Source organism: Elephas maximus, chromosome 26, assembly GCF_024166365.1.
Source record: "Elephas maximus indicus isolate mEleMax1 chromosome 26, mEleMax1 primary haplotype, whole genome shotgun sequence".
NCBI classification, from domain to species: domain Eukaryota; kingdom Metazoa; phylum Chordata; class Mammalia; order Proboscidea; family Elephantidae; genus Elephas; species Elephas maximus.
In genome coordinates, this window is record NC_064844.1 from 23708509 (window position 1) to 23727136 (window position 18628).

General features: G+C 40.0%; 1 protein-coding gene across 9 annotated transcripts in view; it reads left to right on the forward strand.

Moving 5' to 3' along the window:
* Positions 1-276: 276 nt before the first annotated feature.
* Positions 277-18628, forward strand: part of THUMPD2 (THUMP domain containing 2) — a 65162-nt gene continuing 46810 nt past the window's right edge. For 8 of the 9 annotated variants that reach the window (XR_007515520.1, XM_049870323.1, XM_049870325.1 and 5 more), the window contains exons 1-4: positions 277-441; positions 13168-13303; positions 15473-15885; positions 17310-17387. Coding sequence is in view for 8 of the 9 variants with exons in the window: in XM_049870323.1 (XP_049726280.1) it covers positions 295-441; positions 13168-13303; positions 15473-15885; positions 17310-17387 (774 nt within the window). In the remaining variant the exon portion in view is untranslated. The remainder of the gene's footprint in view (positions 442-13167; positions 13304-15472; positions 15886-17309; positions 17388-18628) is intronic. The other variant, XM_049870324.1, reaches the window with a different exon arrangement.

Here is an 18628-nt window from a genome sequence, read left to right on the forward strand (position 1 = left end):
ATGTGGAAATGAGACAGATGGATTAATTAATTGATCAATTATGTCCCCTCCACCTGTAATTCTAAATGATTGCAGATGCCTGATCAAGGCGGTTCTCGGTAGTTAATTAACCAAGAAGGCCCTCAAGGGCCACTCCTCCGAGGCCACTCCGCCGTGACTCAATCCTCCAGCGTCTCCGGCACCTCCAGCGTCCTTGGCACCTCCGGCCCCTGCGCGCCGCCGCCTTGATCGCGGGAGCGCGCCGCGCGCCCGAGGCCACGTGACCCAGCGCCGCGGGGCCGCGCCCGAGCCACCATGTCCGGGACGCCGGGAGGGGCCGGGCCGCCCCGGCCTGAGCCCGGGTCACCGCTAGCCGAGGGCGCCCGGTTTTTCTGCACCGCAGGCCGCGGCCTGGAGCCGTTCTTGATGCGAGAGGTGCGGGCGCGGGTGGCGGCCACGCAGGTGAGTCCGCCGCGCTGGGCGCCCTGGAGGTGGACGGCACTTCACGTCCCCGCCGCGCCCGGGTGGGTCCGTCCTAGCCCCGGGAAGCGACGCGAGAGCCGCGCGCAGCCCCGGAGCGACCGTGGCGACGGTCCCCGCCCTGGGGAGCTTACCGGCGGGTCCTTTAATTCCTGCCGGAACAACTGCCGGTCGTTTCTGTCCCTGCAGGTCGAACCTCATTACTGCGGATCTGTCACGGCTGAAGTTTTAAAGAGGGGGGGTTGGGGCAGTTTATTTCCTAGACTTTTTAGAAGGAGTTACTTGGTAGTGCTTAGAATTAGATCTTAGTATCCTCTGTTCTCTGATAGAAATGTAATCCTCAGGTTCAGTTACTTAAATCTTGATTTTCAGTTTCCTGACGATCATTGTCTTACCCTCATGCAATATTGTGAAGATTGTCATGTGTGCACTATAATGTACATTTTATAATAAAAAATCTGTAAATGGTAGCTAGAATTACAATATACTCATAGCCTCAATTTCCGGGGGAAGTTAACAGTTGCTGGTTGTATTTTATATGTTGTTAATTTCAGTGACATGAACAAGATTGTTCAGGTTTTAGAACCCACTCAGTTGGTTTCTTGAAAGCAAAGAAAAATGTAATAGAAGAGACTCCAGTTATCATGATGGGGTATATATGACACTATAAATGATGTGTTATTGGAAAAAGAAAACTTCTAAATTGACCACTCTGCTCCGGAAGTTCCTACAGCGTGGAAGCCCCAAAAGAAGTTTTTGCAGTCGGTGGGGTGTGTGTGTGTGGGAAGGGGGGTGTCCTGAAGAATAACATCAGCCATATTAGACGACCTGCTATAGTTTTGGTCACAGAATTTAATAGTGTTGAATGTAGCCAATCTAAAAAAGGAATAATAGATAATAATAATTGATAACATTTATTAAGATTCAGTATGCAGCAGGCACGCCTTTATAATTTTACCCTGTGTTCAGTTGCTTAATTTTCACAACCATAAGCCTTGGAAGCCCTGGTGGCATAGTAGTTAAGAGCTATGACTGCTAACCAAAAGGTTGGCAGTTCAAATCCACCAGGCACTCCTTGGAAACCCTATAGGGCAGTTCTACTGTGTCCTATAGGGTGGCTATGAGTCGGAATCAACTTGACAGCAGTGGGATTTTTCTGGGTTTAAGGTTTAGCTGCTAACCAAAAGGTTGGCAGTTAGAACACACCAGCGGTTCCATGGGAGAAAAGACCTGGCGATCTTGTCCCATAAAAGATTATAGCCTAAGGCAGAGCCGAGATGGCGGAGTTCACAGACGCGTCCATCCAGCCCTCTTTACAACAAAGACTTGAAAAAACAAGTGAAAGGAGTATATTTTTACAAGCTGGGCATCCCGAACATCAAATGCAAGCTTAGACAATGAACTGAGGGGCAGGGGAAGGAAGAGACCGATCGGAAGCAGAGAGGAGTTGCCGGACCTGAATCACGGGGAGCCCTCAGGCACCATTCCCAGAGGGGCTGCGGGCTGCGGCAGTGGCGGCGGCGGGCTGGTCCTAGTGTTGGGCCGCAGTTTCCTTAGGGAGAAGCAGCCAGCCACACAGCCCACTCACACCTCCGGAACCTGAGAAGGGCGCTCTCGGCAAAAGCTAAGTACTTGCATATATTTTACCATGCTCCCCGCCCCCCACAGCCCAGCTCAGCGGCTGAATCCCTAGGTCTGAGATAGACCCTGGTGAGCACCTGGAGCCGTCCTCCCGACCTTGAGGAAGGAAAAAATTTGCAACTGGGGGGAAAAGAGAATTTGCTAGCTCCATTAACTGGGGGAGCTCAGGACAGAAGCGGCTTCCGTCCAGGCATAAACCGTCTGTGGGCCTTGAGCACCTTTCCCTTCTGCATGGACCTGTGTGTGGGCCTATTTCGGGAGAATAGGCCCTTGTTGGCAAACTCCAACCATTTCAGTGGTGTGGTGGAGAGGTGGGTGTTTGATGTTTGACATTGCTTTGCCTATTAATCAAGGTTCTCACCTACCCACAACGGGGACCTAAGGACTGGTGACTCCACTCAGGTTGCCCAGCCACCCGCAACAGGGGTCCAGGGGTAACTGGTACCTCCCAGTCCTTACAGTAAAAATGTTGGGTGCCCATGGTCTCTCTGCAGTGCCCACCCACCAGCACGCTCTAGGGAACAGAGACGTGTTTTCCTCAGAGACACTTGGGGGTGGGTTCTCAGCCCCCTGCCTTGTTCAGAGCGTGACCCCCTGCAGCAATCAGGTGCAGGTATATATGCCAATCACCCCTGCCCCTCTAAGACTGTAGGACAGAGCCTGTGCCACACACTTGATATCAGCTACCTAGAAACCTGAGCTGAATTCATACAAGAAAACTGAATGGACTCCTAGACTGACATATCTGATAACAGCTCTAGCCAGCTGGGGAAAGGACACCAGAGCTCCAAAGGCGAAAATAATCAAGCTAGCTCACTCAAACAACCCATAGGGGTATACCAAAACAAAACAAAGCAAGCAGCTACGACACAGCAAGCAAGCATAAACTAATACAATAACTTATAGATGCCTTGGAGACAATAGTCAGTATCAAGTCACATAAAGAAACAGGCCATGATCACCTCAACAGGCTCTCAAAACAAAGAATCCAGGGATCTTTTAGATGAAAATGCATTCCTGGAATTACCAGATGCAGAATACAAAAGTTTAATATACAGAACCCTTTAAGACAGCAGAAAGGAGATGAGGCAATACGCAGAACAAGCCAAGGAACACACACATAAAGCAACTGAAGAAATCAGAAAGATTATTTAGGAACATAATGAAAAGTTTAATAAGCTGGAAAAATCCATAGGCAGACAGCAATCAGAAATTCAGAAGATTAACAATGAAATTACAGAATTAGATAACTCAATAGAAAGTCAGAGGAGCAGAATTGAGCAAGTTGAAGCTAAAATTTCTGAACTCGAAGATAAATCACTTGGCACTAATATATTTGAAGAAAAATCAGATAAAAGAATTAAAAAAAAAATGAAGAAACCTTAAGAATCAGGTGGGACAAAATCAGCAACAACAAATATGAGGAAAGAAGAATATATAATCTACTCAGCACATAAAATTAAGTGGGAAAAAGAAACTGTCAACAACACACAAAAAAAGACATCAAAACAATAGCAGTAAATTCATACCTATCCATAATTACCCTGAATGTAAATGGACTAAATGCACCAATAAAGAGAGAGTGGCAGAATGGATTAAAAAACAAGATCCATCTATATGCTGCCTACAAGAGACACACCTTAGACTTAGAGACACAAACAAACTAAAACTCAAAAAAAAGAATGGAAAAAAATATATCAAGCAAACAACAATCAAAAAGAGCAGGAGTGGCAATATTAATTTCTGACAAAATAGACTTTCAAGTTCAATCCATCAGAAAGGATAAGGAAGGACACTATATAATGATATAACCATATTAAATATTTAAGCACCCAATGACAGGGCTGCAAGATACATAAAACAAACTCTATCAGCATTGCAGAGTGAGATAGCTCCACAATCGTAGTAGGAGACTTCAACACACCACTTTCGGTGAAGGACAGGACATCCAGAAAGAAGCTCAATAAAGACACAGGAGATCTAAATGCCACAATCAACCAAGTTGACCTGGTAGACATATACAGAACACTCCACCCAACAGCAACCAAGTATACTTTCTTTTCTAGTGCACATGGAACATTCTCTAGAATAGACCACATATTAGGTCATAAAGCAAGCCTTACCAGAATCCAAAACATTGAAATATTACAAAGCATCTTCTTTGACCATAAGACCATAAAAGTGGAAATCAATAATGGGAAAAGAAATCAAACACTTGGAAACTGAACAATACCATGCTCAAAAAAGACTGGATTATAGATGACGTTAAGGATGGAATTAAGAAATTCATAGAATTCAATGAGAACGAAAACACTTCCTATCAGAAGTAGAAGAACGTAGAAGAAAAACTAGATAACTGGAAGCTCCTAAAAATCAAACACTTATGCTCATCCAAAGACTTCACCAAAAAAGTAAAAAGACTACCTATGGACTGGGAAAAAAGTTTTTAGCTATGACATTTCTGATCAGCGCCTGATCTCTAAAATCTGCATGATACTGCAAAAACTCAACTGCAAAAAGACAACCCGATTAAAAAATGGGCCAAAGAGATGAATAGACACTTCACTAAAGAAGTCATTCAAGTAGCTAACAGGTATATGAGGAAATGTTCATAATCATTAGCCATTAGAGAAATGCGGATCAAAACTGCAGTGAGATTTCATCTCACTCCAACAAGGCTGGCATTAATCCAAAAAACACAAACAAATGTTGGAGAGGCTGTGGAGAGATTGGAACACTTCTACACTGCTGGTGGGAATGTCAAATGTTACAACCACTTTGGAAGTCGATTTGGCGCTTCCTTAAAAAAGTTAGAAATAGAACTCCATATGATCCAGCAATCCCACTCTTTGGAATATATCCTAGAGAAATAAGAGCCTTTACATGAACAGATATATGCACACCCATGTTTATTGCAGCACTGTTTACAATAGCAAAAACATGGACGCAACCAAGGTGCCCATTAACGGATGAATGGATAAATAAATTATGCTATATTCACACAATGGAATACTACGCCTCGATAAAGAACACTGAGGAATCTGTGAAACATTTCATAACTTGGAAGAACCTGGAAGGCATTATGCTGAGTGAAATTTGCCAGTTGCAAAAGGACAAATATTGTATAAGACCACTATTATAAGAACTTGAGAAATAGTTTAAACGAGAAGAAAACATTCTTTTGTGGTTACGAGAGAGGGGCGGGAGGGAGGGTGGGAGAGGGGTATTCACTAATTAGATAGCAGAGAAGAACTACGTTAGGTGAAGGGAAAGACAGCATCCAATACAGGGGAGGTCAGCACAATTGGAGTAAACCAAAAGCAAAGAAGTTTCCTGAATAAACTGAATGCTTCGAAGGCCAGTGTAGCAGGGGCAGCAGTCTAGGGACCATGGTTTCAGGGGACATCTCAGCCAACTGGCATAATAAAATCTATTAAGAAAACATTCTGCATCCCACTTTGAAGAGTGGTGTCTGGGGTCTTAAATGCTAGCAAGCAGCCATCTAAGGTGCATCAATTGGTCTCAACGCACCTGTATGAAAGGATAATGAAGAACACCAAGGACACAAGGTGATTACGAGCCCATGAGACAAAAAGGGCCACATGAACCAGAGACTACATCATCCTGAGACCAGAAGAACTAGATGGTGCCCGGCTACAACTGATGACTGCCCTGACAGGGAACAAGACAGAGAACCCCTGAGGGAGCCGGAGAGCGGTGGGATACAGACCCCAAATTCTCATAAGACCAGACTTAATGGTCTGACTGAGACTAGAAGGACCCCGGTGGTCATGGCCGCCAGACCTTCTGTTTCCCCAGGGCAGGAACCATTCCCAAAGCCAACTCTTCAGACATGGATTGGACTGGACAATGGGTTGGAGAGGGATGCTGGTGAGGAGTGAGCTTCTTAGATCAGGTGGACACCTGAGACTTTGTTGGCGTCTCCTACCTGGAGGGGAGATGAGAGAGTGGAGGGGTTTAGAAGCTGGTGAAAAGGACACAAAAAGAGAGAGTAGAGGGAGAGAGCAGGCTGTCTCATTAGGGGGAGAGTAATTGGGAGTGTGTAGCAAGGTGTGTATGGGTTTTTGTGTGAGAGACTGACTTGATTTGTAAACTTTCACTTAAAGCACAATAAAAATTATTTAAAAAAAAAAAAAGAGTATAGCCTAGCAAACCCTATGGGGCAGTTCTATTTTAAAGAGTCACTGTGAGTCGCAATCTACTTGATGGCACACAACATGAGGTAGGTGAGAGCGCTGGGTGGCATAAATAATTAAGCATTTGGCTTCTAACCAAAAAGTTTTTGGCTGGAATCCATCCAGAGGGGCCCAGCAATCTGCTTCTGAAAGATCACAGTCATTGAAAACTGCAGCGCTGCTGTACTCTAAAACACATGGGGTTGCCATGAATCAGGATCAACTCTACAGCAATGGATTTTTGTTTCTGTTTTTTTTTTTTAAATAAGGTAGGTACTCCATATTTAACAAATGAAGAAAATAAAGCACAGATAAGTCTAATAATTTAGTCAGGTCATGCAGCTAGAAAATGGCAGAGCTAGGATTGGAACCCAAGCTGCCTATGATAATCAGGCATGAGAATATAATCATGTTCCACCCAGATAGCCTGGCTCCAGGGCCACTCTCCTTGACAACTACGTAGCTTTGACATAATGCTGTGCAGATTTTTTTTTTTATGTTAACCTAGAGTGCTTAGCATGAAAATAGAAGGCTGTGGGTTGACCTAATCTGGGTGTGTAGATTATTAGAAAAAAGAAAATCTTCACTTGTTCTCCATCTTCTCTAAAGACAAAAAAAAAGGGGGGGGGTGGAATTTAATTGCACCAAGAAAATTTTAAGTATAAGGAAAAACTTCTTGACAATGAGCTTAATTACCTAAAGGCCAAGGTATTTGGGTATTTCCGTATTCTGCTATTGTTAGAAATAGAATATTCAGCCTTTGTCTTACATTTTTATGGGTAGACTTTTGAGATCCACAGGGTTTTCACCAGCTGTTTTCCGAAGCAGATCACCAGGCCATTCTTCCTAGTCTGTCTTAATCCAGAAGTGCTGCTGAAACATGTTCAGAATTATACCAACATGCAAGTCTCCACTGGTTGAAAGGTTATGAAACTGCTTTGTAGTGTTTTCCTGGCAGTACAGAAGCAGATTGCCAGGTCTTTCTTTCGCAGAGCTGCTGGGTGGGTTTGAGTAGCCAACCTTTTGGTTAGCAGCTGAGTGCTCTACCATTGTGCCACCAGGGCTCCTTCCATGTAACATGTTGTTAGGTGCCATCAAGTCAATTCTGACTCCTAGCGACCATATAGGACAGTAGAACTGCCCCATAGGGTTTCCAAGGAGCAGCTGGTGGATTTGAACTGCTGACCTTTTGGTTAGCAGCCAAGCTGTTAACCACTATGCCACCAGGACTCCTCCATGTAACATAAACATGTAACATAGTGCCTGGAAAATAGTAGGTACTCAGTAAATGTTCCTGTAAGGTGAATTGTACAGGAATACTTAAAAATCATTCTTGCAGTGACAAGAGAGTACTAGAAACTTGTTGTGGTTTCTTGCTTAAAGAAAATCTAAAATCTGAATTACAAAACAAATTAATTCAGAAGTGATTGTTTGCTTTTAAAAAATAATTATTCTAATCAGTGTTTTTCCAATTTTAGTGAACATGAGAATCACCTGGGGAGCTTGTTGAACGTGCATACGCCTGGTGCCAGCCCCAAAAGCTTTTCAGTGAGGCTGCCAACAAGCCCAGGTGTTTAACAAGCAAACCCTTTCCCCTCCCAGGTGACTGATGTAGGTGCTTCCTCCAGCACATAGTTTGCAAAAGGAAATCTCCTGTATATTTTTTTAGCTTTATATCATGGATAAATGCAAACATATAGTAGACAGAATAGTATGATGCATGTTTATCAGCCAGCTCCAACAGTGATCAACCCATGGAGAATTCTGCTCCATTCACTCCTTCATCCACCCCCCACACCGTATTATTTTGAAGCAAATTCCAGATATCATTTTATCTTATCAGTAACTAAATCAGTAAATCTATAGAATATAAAAACCTTTTGCCGTTGAGTTGATTCCCACTCATACCAACCCTGTAGAACTGCCCCCGTGGGGTTTCCAAGGAGCAGCTAGTGAATTCAAACTGCCGACCTTTTGGTTAGCAGCCAAGCTCTTAACCACTGCAACACCAGGGCTCCATTATAAAGTGTAAAGACTTTTTTAATAATATATGTAGCATAATATAAAAGAAATAAATAATAAAAAGGCTCTTAATAATATAAGCCACAATACCATTATCATATGTAAAAATTAATAATTTCTTGTTAGCAAGTATAAGTTAATGTTCAAATTTCAGCTTGTCTCATAAATGTCATTTTTGTTTTTCAGTTTGTGTATTTGAATCAGGTACGATTGGCTGATACGCTGTCTCATAATCTGTAGGTTTTTTCCTCCATCCCTCTTTTTCCCCTTGTAGTTTATTTGCTAAAGAAGCTGGGTTGTTTGTCCCATAGTCTAGAGCAGGGTTTGGCACATGTTTTCTGTTAAGGGCCAGATGGTAAATACCTTTGACTTTATGGGTCATGTATGGTTTCTATACATATTATAATTTTGTTAAGTTTTATTGTTTTTGTGTCTGTTTAAAATCTGTCCAGTAGGGTAGCCACTACCCACATGTGGCAATTGAAATTGAAATTAATTAAAATTGAATAAAATAAAAATTTTACCCTCTCAGATACATTAGTCACATTTCAAGTGCTCAGAACCCACAAGTGGCTAATGATTACCGGCCAGCACAGATTATGTGACATTTCCTTCCTCCCAGAAGGTTTGACTGGACAGCAGTGCTGGAGTTTCCCAGGGTCTAGAGTCTCTGACTGCATCTCCACGGTGTTGCTTAACATGCTCCTCTGTCCTCTCTATTTCCTTTAAATTGGTCGTTGGATCTAGCGCTTGGTCAGAATCACGTCTGATGTTTTTTCAAAATTCCCTGGTGATGGGGCAGAGTTTGTTACAGGTTCCTGGGTGTGTCGTGCATGTAATATTTAAAAATACCCAGGAGTCTATGTAAGTTTTTTTATTCAGTTAGATTTTGGAGAAATACACTGGGGAAAAAATTAAGCTTTACCTTATAACAATGATTAATGTATCGAATACTGCTATTTGTTGTATGAACAACAGAAACAGTTGTTTTAAGATAAAATTGAATTTATTCATGGTGTCCTTAATGCCAGCAGGGCCCTGTCAATTCATTCATCCGTCTTTATAAACCAACATATCAAAGCCTATTATCCGAAGTCCTCAATAGGCGGGCCAGTTTTTAGTTTTTTAATGGGGTCATGATGGTAGGGGTAGAGCTAAAGCAGATAGCCAAGTTATTTCATAGTTATTTAATAGGAGGACTGTATAAGGTTGCTTTTTTCAAGAGTCTGCATTTCCCTTAGATTGAATGCCTTTTTAAAATTTAAATAAAGTATTTTTTGAGTTCTCTTCTAAAATGAACCAGTTAACTTAGCCCTTCACTTAGCACTTTAAAATTAGTTCTCGAGCTAAATGGCATCTGTAGAATTAGGAGACCTTTGATACCTCTCGATGTTATTAAACATTTTTACCTAAATTTAAAGTTTTAATCTTTGTGTTAGACTTAGTCCATGAATTTTAAAAAAGAAGGGCAAAATGCTAACTGTTCAGAGCTGTTACTAACTTTAATAAAGGCCGTTGTTTCATCTTTGGAAGTGTTAGATGTAAAACTAGCTGGTTTTAGACACTTGGTTATGATTTGGAAACCCTGGTGGCGTAGTGGTTAAGTGCTACGGCTGCTAACCAAAGGGTCAGCAGCTCGAATCCGCCATGCGCTCCTTGGAAACTCTATGGGGCAGTTCTACTCTGCCCTATAGGGTCGCTATGAGTTGGAATCGACTTGACGGCACTGGCTTTGGTTTTTTGGTTTTTTTTTTTTTGGTTATAATTTAATTCCAGTGGGAAAAAAAGCAAATTGTATATATAAATAAATTCTCAAGGATAAAATATTCTAAAATGGTACATTTCTCCCTAAGTCTCGTGGTTGGATGTGATTGGTTATAAGCAGTGCACACTAAAGGGAAAACTCTAGCTTCAGCAGTTTTTCTAATCATAAGCAATTAAATTCATTCTTCCTACAGCTTTGAGGCATAATACCTTCTCTTCACAAAGGGTAAACGTTGAAGTGCTTCCACATACACAATGGATTACATGCTAATTACTTGTAAGGGGAATGTAGGCCTTGTGTTGATTTTTAAATGTTGCTGCTTTCTGTTTTTAGAATGTTTAGCATTCAAAGCATCAACATATTCTTAGGACTTGACACACTATATAAATTAAACTTTTGGGATCCTATTAATTAACTTAATATTCAGCCATGTTCTTTTTGGAAATTCTCCCTCTTCCCTTCCCCCCCAAAAAGAAATTATATTTTGAGGAAGCTCATTGTATAAAATGTTTCCTTTGACGGTCAAGTAAGTAAGAAAACATTTTTGTACAATTAAGGAACTATAAAATCTAGATCACTGACTACTTAAGTGAAAATCACTGGTCTAGGTATTTACATCAGTTTATCTGTTTATAGGACTTGACTCTTAAAACCATACATTTTTAGTAAAATATTTTGTTTAATGCACCCAGAATCTTGGCAAGATATTTCATGTGTGTTAAAATGTTTAATAATGGCTTTTTTTTTTAATATCAGTTATATTTTATGTTGGATAACATAAAATCTGAATTTTAAAAAAAGTTTTTAAACTTTGTTTTACACATGTGAGCGTTTTGAGGTATGTATAGGGTTGCTATGAGTCGGAATCGACTTGATGACAGTGGGTTTGGTTTTGGTTTTTATTTAGTTTGGACTTTAGTGGGAAAACTTTAGCTTTGTGATGAAACAGAAGTAAATTCTATAAGCCAGAAGTTATTCCTGTGGTCACTTCATTATCCCGTTTAAATATTGATTCCTAAACATTCTCTAAGGTCTCTTGGTGACGCAAATGGTCTGCCCTAGAGCAGGTGGTTGGTGGTTCAAACCCACCCATCAGTGACATGGGAGAAAAGACCTGGTGATCTTTTGAAGATTACAGCCAAGAAAACCCTATGGAGCAGTTGTGCTGTGCACTCATGGAGTTGCTAGGAGTCAGAATGAACTCTACACCAACTAACAACAAACGTTCTTCTCATTCCCCACTTCTCCCCATGATGTCATCAGTTCCTCCATCTCTTGTGGTCAGTTGCATTGCTGGTACCTAATCTATTTGAAGTTTAATTGATGCCCACCCAGGGCTTCCTTGGCAGGGATTCTCCTTCATCGACCTGAATTGGTAACACCAGAAACTACCATCCCAAAAGCTTAATTAGACCATGTCAGATCAAAAACAAAAAACCCTTGGAGGGGGTTCAAGTTCCTACTGAATGAGACCTACCTAAACACATGGAATATCCCACATTTTGTGGTGCCCCAGTTCTAGGAGATGACTTAGAACCATGTTAGTCAGCCCACGGCTACTGCTAAAAGAAGGAAAATTCCAGAGCAGCCCACATCCATCCTGAACTTAAGAGGGTTGGGGTGACCCAGAAAGGTTTAGGATTCCATTGTCCTTGAGCACCATTTGCCACACCACATTTGACCCCCCATAAGTGGTCTTTTTATTTTCCTTTTTCCCCTCACTTACACCACATATCCATCCTGTCTCCAAAGCTTGTTTCTGTTTGATGCGTATTTCTTGCTTCTATCCCTTTGCCAGTTCCCACAGCCAAATGTTTCATCATTTCTACTTCAGTGATATACTTCTCCCACTAGCTTCATATTCTACACTCAGTCCTTATGCCTTTTCCAAAGTAATTTTTCTACCAGCCAATTCATGCTGTCACCATTTTCATCAAAAGTCTATAATGGCTGACCATTACCATATGTAGTACTCAAAATGGCATGACCATTTATCAGGCTGGCCTAAGCGCCTTCACCACCCACCCCTCTGACGCTCTCAGTGTAGTACAATAAAGGGTTCCATGCTAACTTACAGTTTATTTCCGCCTGGTTTTCACTACGACTAATGCATGTTGCCCTCGTTCTTTTGTTAGACTCCCTTGTCCCAAATCTTAGGGAATTTTCCTCCCAAAACTTTTACTAATGTGGGCTTCCATATCCAGTGCCACTTATTGTGCCTACAGCTTATCAGTCTGTTATAATATTAAAACTTTTTCCTTCTTGGTTTAATTTAAGTTACTGCCTTGTTAATTTTATACTTTAATGTGTATGTCTGTTATATTATTATTCATTTTTAAGAAATATGATGTATGCTTCCTGGTTAGACCACAAGATAGATGCTTAATAAATGTCCACTGATACTAACCTTGGACTACACACCTGATTTCTCCTGTGTATTATACTTTTCCTTTGCCTGCTTTTAAATAGTATGTGAAGTTTGCTAATTATTGAGTATTTTCAGTTCTGTTTTTCTAGTAATATACGTAAACACACGGGCACGTGTATGTGTGCTTTACAAGAAGTAGTGTAACATAGAAAGATTACGACCTTAATCGCTGACTGTGTAGCTTTACAGAACCCTCAGTTTCCTAATCTGTAAAGTGGGGATGATAAACTACCTTTAAAAAAACCAGTTGCTATCAAGTCCTATCTGACTCACAGTGACCCCACGTGTGTCAGCGTAGAACTGCGTGCCCTATGGCGTTCTGTTACTGATTTGGGGAAGTAAATTGCCAGGCCTTTCTTCTGAGGCACCTCTGGGTGGACTCAAACCTTCAGCCTTTTGATTAGCAGCCAAGCGCATTAACTGTTGGCACCACTAGTGACTCTGTAAATTACTTTACAGGGTTTTATAAGCATGAGGAAAAAAACGTTATGTGGAGTGCCTAGTAAATGCCTGACAAATAGTAAGATACTAAGAAATGGCCATTTTTATTACTGTTAATCTAGATGGTATTGCATTTAATGGGAAAAAATAGGAAATGGCTGTTATTCGGTTACTGGGCCTCATTAATATCTATTTTTCTTTTTTCTTATCTCTAGGTTGAATATGTTTCAGGAAAGGTTTTTTTCACCACCTGTTCTGATTTGAGTATGCTGAAGAAGTTAAAATCTGCAGAAAGATTATTTTTGCTGATTAAAAAACAGTTTCCACTTACTGTTTCTTCTGCAGGTAAAGGTATGATGTGTGCCTGTTGTTTTTACACACGTGATATATTGTACTCCAGAGTTTGCTGCTTGATAATGAATATCTAGACATTTCACATTTTTAAGATTCATTCCTGCCTGTGGGGTCGTTAATTGTGTATTTGTTACTGTATTTTCCGGATATTAATTATCACCTAACTGTAGCAGTTAGAGTCTATCTCTTCTCTTTGCAATCTGCTTTCTGTCTTCAGAGTATGTGTCCTAAGCCACATTTTTTCTTTGAGAATTATGATCAGGCGTCTTCTCTAGAGATATGCACTAAGCATATAATAACTCAAAATGCATTATTTTAATAAACTGATCAAAACCGTCACCTTTAGCTGGTAAGTGATAGAATTGGAAAAATGCTGCATAGTAAAATTTCATATTTCTGGGACCTTCAATGTTTGGAATACATTTTTGTCCATTTATAAAGCACTATTTTTTTTAGAGCTGAAAGGGCCTTAAGGGAAGTCTGTCCACTCCCTAATTTTACAAATTATTCTGCTAAAGTAATTCTAAAAGCTTACTGAAAACAGCAGAGAAGTGTCAGACGCCGCAGGAGAAAGCTGCCTTAAACTTCAGTTTGAGTGCCCATTTTGCACAATTGTATTTTCTGCAGTAAACTGATTCAGGAAAGATACAGATGGCAAGAAATCAAGGCAGGGTAGGAAAAGAGTGTTTTAAAGTGAGTCCCAAAGTATTATACTTTGGGGTCAATATAATTTCATCCCAGTATTTCACACTCTCTCATCTTTCGGGAATCACAGTAATTACTCTGGGACCCTCTTGATGGTCTTTGCTCATCAAAAAAAAAAAAATTATGTTGACTGTGCTGATAATCCCTGAATTATGAGGGAGTTGTATGTCTGAAGAGTTGCTTTATGGAAACTCATTTTCAGATATGTGCTAATACTGTAAGGTCTAAAATGAAATACTCCCAAGATTCAGTTGCTCTGTTTTTGAGCTCTGTGGTTTGCAATTTGATCTGTTTTTTTAACTTAGTTTTTTTGAGTTCTGTGGTTTGTAATATTCTGTATTTTAAACTTAATTTTTATAGGCAAGATCAACATTATTTCAAAGATAGATATGTACTCTAAATCTCTGCATATGTTGAAGGCATATATTGTCATAGGATAAGGATCTTACTATAATATTATATGATAATTCTGTAGGAATTTTAAAACATTAAATATAGTCCCTAGTTTTTTTTTTACTCCTAATTCCTATGTTTAGGAAAGCTTTCACATTCTTCAGTATTTTAAGTTATATACCCTCCATAGGTAGAGCACCTCCTCAAGCTCTTTACCAGTCTCAGTATGATTTGTTGTAATAAACATACTGCCTTACTAATTATTTGCAATTCTTAAATATTTGTATTAAAGTATTTATAGTTTAGAGAAATCAATTCATTTTTCATTCACTCATTCCACAAATATTTATTGAACGCCTGCCAGATGTAAGGCATTCTTCTGAGCGCTGGGGACACAGCGCAGCAGTGAAAACAGTAGACAAACATCCCTGCCCTCGTGGGCCATGTTAAGTGAGATAGAGAACAGACAAGTAAAAACATATAAAATGCAGTATGTCAGCTGGTGGTAAGTGCTATGGATTAAAAAAAAAAAAAAAACAGGAAAGGAATATAAGACTTGCCATGGGTGGTGGGGGTGTATGTTTTGAATTGAGTGGTCAGGGAGGGCCTCACTGAGTGAAGACTAAGGAGGTGAGAGAATGAGCCCTGCTGGTGTCTAGAAGAGTGTTCTGGGCAAGAGGGAGCAGTGAGTTCACATGCCCTGAGTTGGGAGCATGTTTGGTTTGAGGAACTGCAGGAAGGCCAATATGGCTGGAGGGGAAGGTGCCAGTGGGAGTGGTGTACAAAACAAGTTCAGTTAATTTTGGGGAATTTATTTTAGGTCATACATCCCAGAAAAAAAAAATCACAGTTTAGGTGGTATGCATACAATATAAGAATGAGCTTTCTTCTGGAAAATGTCTTTTGATAAATTATATAAATTCCAGATTAAAGTAAAATCACTACTCAAGTAAGAATTTAATAAAAATTATTTTTTAAAAGTAAATGTAAAGGAATTCAGGGGACATGAGTATGACAAGCTGTCTTTAAACCTTCAATATGGGATTAACTGAGATGTCATTTGTTTAGGAAAAATGCTTAATGAAATGCAAGGACTTATAAATGATGATCCAGGCAGTTGGTTGAATGCCATTTCACTTTGGAAAAGCCTTCTTGAACTTGATGCAAAAAATGAAAAACTTTCTCAAGGAAGTTCTCACCCACTAAAAAGAAAAGTGGAAGAGAATGAAACGATCATTGCTAAGAAATTAAAAACAGAGCAAATGCAAGAGATAAAAGAGAACAAGGACTGCCATCCGGGAAAACGAATAGGAGAAGAAACACTGCAGCAAGAAGATTTTATCACTAAAACAGAAAATTTTCAAGAAGAAGAGTTTCGGAACGATGTTGAGAAAGCAATTGTTGGTCATAACCAGAAAGACTTGACTTTCAGAGTGTCTTGTCGCTGCAGTGGGGCTGTTGGAAAGACCTTTACTGCACAGGTATGTTCACCTCCCAGAGTGGTTTCCCATTTCTTAAAAGAAGTACTCTTTAGACTTAAAAAGAGACTGAAATCTCTCAGAGAACGGATAACTAGGCCTAAACAGACAACTAGGCTTAATCATACAGTTCAGCATCTTTAAACGTTCAGTTTTTCTTGACTTTACCTGAAATGTTTTAGAAGAATATGTCCTTCCACAGAATGACTCTTAATTTCTGCCTAAGAATTTCCTTAAACTCATAAATGTCCTTGGCACTTGGAAACCCTAATATCACGATCCTAGTTAAGAGCTTGGCTGCTAACCAAAAGGTCAGCAGTTCAAATCCACCAGCCGTTCTTTGGAAATGCTATGAGGCAGTTTTACTCTGTCCTGTAGGGTTGCTGCGAGTTGGAATCAACTCAACGGCAACAGGTTTGGGGTTTTTTTTTTTTTTTTTTGGCTAAGCTTCCTCGAGTTTCTTTTCAGTTTGATTGCGTGTTTATTGAATGGCCACGCTGCACCAGGCCCTGTATGTGTGATTTTCTTGTGGACCCGAGACTACAAATGCATAAATAACTCAAGAATCGAAGGGAGAGTAAGCACCGCAAAAAGTTTACATCAAAAACCTTTTTGGTTAGCCCTGCTTCACAAAGCTCAGTGATACAAAGGGCAAAAAGAATCCTTTTAATAAAAAAAAAAAAAAATTTTTTTTTTTTTTTTTTTTAGCTCACCTTAAAATCAGAAAAGCCCTAAAGTTTGAGTACAATGCTACTGATCTGGTTATTTTTAAACATGTAAGATTGTGGTAGCTGAAACAGTTCTTCCAGCTCTCATCAATTTCTTAAAACCGGGTCATGATCTGGTTATTTCCTGTAACTAAATTGACTAGAATAGAGATTACAAATGAATAGATATTGATGGCACAGGATGTGTTTGGAATGCGGAGGAGGTAAAAATGCAGCCTTACTGCCTTCAATGGAAAATGCTATAGTGTAGTATTATAGTATTTGTTGTTGTTGTTAGGTGCCGTTGAGTCGGTTCCGACTCATAGTGACCCTGTGCACAACAGAACGAAACACTGCCCGGTCCTGCGCCATCCTTACAATCGTTGTTATGCTTGAGCTCATTGTTGTAGCCACTGTGTCAATCCACCTTGTTGAGGGTCTTCCACTTTTCCGCTGACCCTGTACTCTGCCAGGCATGATGTCCTTCTCCAGGGACTGATCCCTCCTGACAACATGTCCAAAGTATGTAAGACGTAGTCTCACCATCCTTGCCTCTAAGGAGCATTCTGGCCGCACTTCTTCCAAGAATTGTAGTATTGCAACCCTAAATTACCGTCAGATAGTATGGCTTGCCTTGCTACAGGTTTTATTAATTTTTGATTATTTTTAATCTTAACATTTTTATTTTTAATACTTTTCTATTACTTGCTACTTTTCCAGGAAGTGGGAAGAGTAATTGGAATTGCTCTTATGAAACAGTTTGGGTGGAAAGCAGATTTGAGGAATCCAGATTTAGAGGTAATGAACGTTTCATTTCATATACTTAGAGAATGTATTGTAATAGTCTTTAAAGACACTGTCAATGGTGTCAGCCCTTCTTATTGTACTTTCAAATTTTACTCTGGATTTTTTAAAAGCCTACCTACATGAATCCGAAAGTCTGTTTTCTCTGTAGCAGTAGAATAGTACAGATAGTTTTGGCTGATAATCTTCACGATGAAAATGTCTTATCCAAATAGGGCTTTTTGAAATAGGGCTGTTCAGTCACAGTTGAAGAAAAGGAAAACATTTATTTTAAGGTTTTAAAGATGGCAGTCTCTGCAGTCTCTGGAACCCATAATAAGTCACTACTGTCTATAATAAGACAGGCCTACACAAAATTCACTAAGTTTTTCGTAGTTGCTTTGTTAGGGTCGTGGGGTTATGGGGTTTTTTTCTTTTTCTCTATTTTCCAGATTATTCTAGTGAGTTTACACTACTTTTATAATGGCATCAAAGTCAAAACATGGGAGGAAATTCTAGCTATAAAAATACTCTTCTGTTTTTTAAAAACCGTCTCACAAATTTGACAGATATTGAGTCATTTTTATGATTCTTTAATTCATAAAATTATTACTCGTTATCTGCCTTTAAATGGATTAATAGCTGGCCAAATAAACCAGGACATTTTGTGTTGTTTAACGTTTAATTTTTTCATATGATGTTCTTCAGCATAAAAAAAATAATACATGTCTATGGTATCAAGTGAAGCAGTACATTACAAAGATGTATGAAAGCAAGCCTGATCCATTGCCTTGTCCTTCCCCTCTTCCACTTCCCGTGTTAACAGCCTTCAGTGCTTTCAAAGTACTTTGATCCAGGGTTTTGAACTGGTTCATTCTGGCTCGAACCTCTGCTGAGAATTTGCATTTCCACCCCAGATACGCTGAACCAGAATCTACATTTTAACAAGATCCCCAGGTGATTCTTATATATAACTTCCTGGGAACTTGTTAGAAATGCAGATTCTCAGCAGAGGTTCCAGTGGGTTGGAAGCCCTGTTTTGACCCCAAAAATATTTTGTCAGGAGGATGTTTTCCCTCTCATCTCCCCCTTTCTAGTTCTCATAGCTTCTCCTCTCCTGATTTCCTCCTCTCTATCTCCCTCTGACTCTGTCTCTTATCTCCCTCTGACTCTGTCTCTGTCTCTCTCAGAATTACTCAGAATTTTTTCATAGATGAGCTCATAAGTGAAGAAATGTAGCTAATTTAATTTCTATT